The 4,518-nt window shown below is 45.4% G+C and overlaps 1 protein-coding gene across 1 annotated transcript in view; it reads right to left on the bottom strand.

The window, feature by feature from the left end:
- Nucleotides 1–3,072: 3,072 nt before the first annotated feature.
- CBL (Cbl proto-oncogene, E3 ubiquitin protein ligase) overlaps nt 3,073–4,518 on the bottom strand; it is a gene marked incomplete at its 5' end in the record, with an annotated part of 16,214 nt that continues 14,768 nt past the window's right edge. Inside the window, one exon of the mRNA XM_010286345.1 lies at nt 3,073–3,917. Within this exon, the coding sequence (XP_010284647.1) occupies nt 3,637–3,917 (281 nt within the window). The remainder of the gene's footprint in view (nt 3,918–4,518) is intronic.

Genomic DNA, 4,518 nt, shown 5'->3' with positions numbered 1-4,518 from the left:
ACAGACACACAAGGGCAGTGCAGCAGGCAAGATTTACCACGCCCCTGGCAGGGTATGTTTCATTTCAGATTCCTGTTCAGCCACGGTGGCACTGAAGATACTAAGTCAGCCGGAATCCCTGTTCAGAACAGACCATACTTGCCTGCTTTCCATGGCTACCTGCTGCTCGCTGTGCAGAGACGCATACTGGTCCCACACATTTTATGCCCAGCTTTTACTGTACAAAGTGTTTTCTGCTTGCTTTGTGTCCAGGGTTGACAGGTAGGGGGAAAACCAGCATTTTTTATGAGCAGAACTTGTATTTTCTTACAAGCAAAGCCATCCTGTCCTACAATTCTACTGTCTTCACACCAAGCTTAGTACAGCACCAGTCCAGACAAGTCACTGTTAGGTAAAGTAGGAAACCTCCACAGTTGAAATGCTACAAAACACAGGTGTTATAGTTGAAGCGACAATTGCCCATCTTTCTTGCCCCTTCTTTTCACCCCTTTCAAAGCAGTCTCACACTCAAAGGCATTTTTACAGCTTGTCTAATTTGGGCTCTTCAGTTTCGCAGAGGGGTGGATACTCGATCCAGCCTAGCGATGCAGCATTCCCTTAAGAAAGGCACTAGGCATTTGTGTTTTTTTCTTTTTAAAGTAGCATCATAAAGTTAACTTCTTAAGAATAAAGATCAAGCAGGTGAAGGGAAAAAAGACAAATCAATCTTAGGCTTACCTTTCTGAAAAAACAACAAGAAAGAGACACTGCATAGTGCTTGGACTGACTTCACAGAGCACAGCCATAAGACATGGTCAGGACTCTGCTGCACTTCAGTGGTACTAGCAAAGGCTTACATGTCTAAGGAAGAAAAGCTAAGTCTTACGTTTCTTAAATCAGTTTGAAACACAAACAGTGCACAGAAAGGACACATGCAGAAAAATTAGTGATACATGCCACAAAGATTGCTGTCTCTAATATTTGAAACAATACCCACAGGAACATCTCTCAGCACATAAACCCCAAAGACAGGCCTGTACTAGCTCTGCTAGGCATGATTTAATTTAACATTACAACAAGCCTGTAATGAAGGGCTTGTATGGGACAAGGCATCATTACTCTGATCACACACACACTATGCAAGACAAGAGTTAAGGCTTTCTAGCTGGTTGGACTTGGCTCTTAGCAGCCTTGGCAGTGGCAAGAGTCACATGCCACACTTGAACACACTTGCACTGATTTTACGCAGCAAGTCAGAAATGAAGTGGCTCCAAACCCAACATGGAGCTAGTGTCAGCGCTGGAGAGAATACGAAAAAGAGGGAAATAAAACCGTAGTGCTCCCTCAAGAAAGGATTTTTACCTGGTTCTCCAGGACAAAGCCAGGGAATAACTCTCTATGCTAGGACTGGTTGCTCAGGCTCACAAGTGTAACACACAGATCTACTGAGAGAACAGCCAGAGCTGCCCCATGTTCCTGCCTCAGCAACACCAGCGCTGGGCTTGCTTCTCTAGAAACTCCCACAGACACACTGACCAAGGCTGCCATGCATAACTGGCAGAGCACTTCACACAGAAAGAGCAGAGCTAGTTCATGATACTGCTGACTGTTGCACGTCTCGGCAGAGGAAAAAGAACAGCTCTTCGTCCCCGAGTGCAATATGCATTGACATCACCTTCTCTGCAACTCAGCACCTTCACCAAGGCCAGACCCTGCTCTTGGCTGTGCCTGACCTCTCTCTGCACCACTACAGAGCACCATGCCCACTGACATGAATCGCATCAGTGTGCTGCATGTGCAAGTTTCAGCCCTGACCCTAGCAATGGTGGTGATAGCCCATAAGTGTTGCAGGATATCTCCTTAAGAGTTTCAGAGAACATTTTCTTTACTACAGAAAGGAGGGGAGTAAAGAGAGACAGTTCATGCTTTTAAACTGCCTGGAACTGAATGCATCCCTTTATAAAGCTGTAGGTCTAGAGAGAAACCTATACATAAAACAAACATTTTATGCTTAGTTCCCTTTGCTAATACTTGTTAAGTCCTCCCCGCCAATTGCAAGCCATTTCTCTGAGATCTGGGCCCAGCTACTAGATTCTTTAAAAGGCTAAACTGCATCCAACTGCCATAATCACTCCAAAAATATTTCAAGTTGCAACCCTTTGCCTAGTGACTACTGCTGTCCTTAGAGAGATGTAAATAATGCTAGACATGCTTCAGAAGGCTAATAGCCTCTCAGTGTACACAGAGCACTTGTTCAGCTGTCAGGCTGTGATCTGTATCCCTACTTGATTTAAATCCTCTCAAAAGCAACCATACACTTCTCGCACATCAAGCATATATGAACAGTTAAGTAGCTGAGTATGCAAGCCAGGTTTTTTCAAGGTAGCAGCTGAGTACTGACTTTTAAAGCAGTGTGACTGTTTTACAAATACAGAAGTTTCCCAGATCTGTTTTAACATGAGCTCTGGCAATACCTTAAAGTAATGGAAATGGAAAAAGGGGCCCCCATGCTGTTTTGATAGCCATGCAGAGAACTGCTGCATTTCTTTTACTGCAAAGCAGGTAAGATACCAATGAATATATCAGCAGCACCTACCAATTCCACAAAACAGCCTGGCACAAAGACAGCTGGCTCCTGTGAAAGCTCTCTGAAAGAGATGATGGAATGTGCGTGAAGGCCACTAGTCTGCAACAGCCACCATGCAATTAAGATAAATAAAACATCATATTTACCAGGTGCAACATTCCTAGAGAAAGAGCGCGTGGGAGTGTCCAGTGATAGCTGCTCAAGCCCAGCAGGGCCACAATCAAGTTTGAGCATTGAAGCACAAAATGCTCAAGGCTAAAAAATAAGAAGCAGCAGCCAGTTCCTTGCTCTCACTCAAATTCTTCCCACCCTCTCCCACCCCTCAAAAACACGCAAAGCTTTCAGCACGTAGCTGCCTGGAATCTGGTGCTGCCAGTGCTGCTGGGCTAGACGACACATATGAGAGAAATACAACTCCCAGCACTGTCAAGATCAAAATGCCTAACAGAAGCTAGTCACGCTATCTCCAGGCAAAAAGGGAGGACTTGAATCACAATCAATAAATGCTATTATTACAGGCAAGAGGGAAACACCATGGCAAACAGGAAGCAATCAGAAGATTCTTCCAAGGTCTCCTGTTTATTCCCAGCAGAAAGTGACCTCCCAGCTGCTCTAAAAAGCCTGAGCCAGACACACAGCAGCGAACAGATCCAAACCTAGTACCATGAACCACAGGACACACCACACCGACCTTGAGACTTTGTCTCTCAGAGCATTCACTTAGAATTCACAGCACAAAACACTCCCCCTAGCCTCCAGGGCACCAGCTCAGGGATCCCCTGTTGCGATACCTTTCTCTACCAACACCCTGGAAATAAAACTGTTCTCTCAAACAAGAGGTAGGGGTAAAGGACTCCAAGACATACACTGTATAAAACACCATTCTGCTCCATTTCATTCCACTGCTTTGAAATCTGGAACCACAGAAACCTGATAACTGATTCTCTTAAGAGGCAGGACTGACCTCAGCACGAAGTCTCTAAAGGAACCCCCTTTCCCTTTGGTGCGTAGCTGGGCTACGGCTGCCCAGGCAGTTGGTCCACAGAAGTTGTAAGTGTGGAGGTAATGTGCTATGTGGCCACATGCGCAGGGGAGGAAATGGAAACAAACTCCCGGAGAATATTCTTGGCCATTTCAATATTGTTATGTGCAATGACCAGTGCTTTCTGAATGTCCTGATATGAGTAGCCTTGGCTCATTAGATTCTCGATCTCACTGGAGAGTTGCAGTGACACACTGGTCCCACTGCTGGCTCCGCCTGTTTGGCAGCTCCCTGCTTTCCGCTCAGAATTTATTCTCCGTGGTAGCGGCTTCGGTGGCCTTTCTGGAACTTGAGAGCCATCTGAAAAACCTGGAAGGGGAAACAAATGCATCACTTCAAAAAAGGACATGCGATTCTTGCTTATGACATTAGACTGATAAATGGCCCTTCAAAAACATGCCACCAAGATCTATGCCACTTTCTTCAACCAGCCTATCCTCTCACACAACGGTACGGATTAGGTCAGCTTCCCCTCTCATGTGCAAAAATGTCTATGGAGTTTTTTTTTAATTAGGAGGCCCCATCAGGCTCATTTATTAAGAAACGACTACGTAAACAGAAAAAATTGACAAGGGATGTATATGTATGTGTGTGAGCAGAGCTCAGATATCAGCCTTAGAATAAGCAGCAGAGAAATGCTGGGAAAGAACGACAGAGAGAATGTACAACTTTACCAAACATCCCATTTCCTTCTAGAATCAGACAGCAACCCCCAGTTTAACTGTCCAGATGCTGATCTATTCCCACAGAACTGCTGGCCACATTGCAGCATGCTGAGCGAGTGTACGCACAAATCCAGATCTATTGGTTACAATTCATCCACCACAATCACTCCAGCAATCGAACTGTGTTCTCTGAAGGGTCTGCTCCTCTTCCTCTGCTAGCCCATCAGCAGACCAGAGCCATCTAC

The sequence above is a fragment of the Phaethon lepturus genome, unplaced genomic scaffold (assembly GCF_000687285.1).
Source record: "Phaethon lepturus isolate BGI_N335 unplaced genomic scaffold, ASM68728v1 scaffold12584, whole genome shotgun sequence".
Classification (NCBI taxonomy): domain Eukaryota; kingdom Metazoa; phylum Chordata; class Aves; order Phaethontiformes; family Phaethontidae; genus Phaethon; species Phaethon lepturus.
The sequence above is the reverse complement of the archived record's forward strand: the minus strand, read 5'-3'. Positions and strand labels throughout refer to the sequence as shown.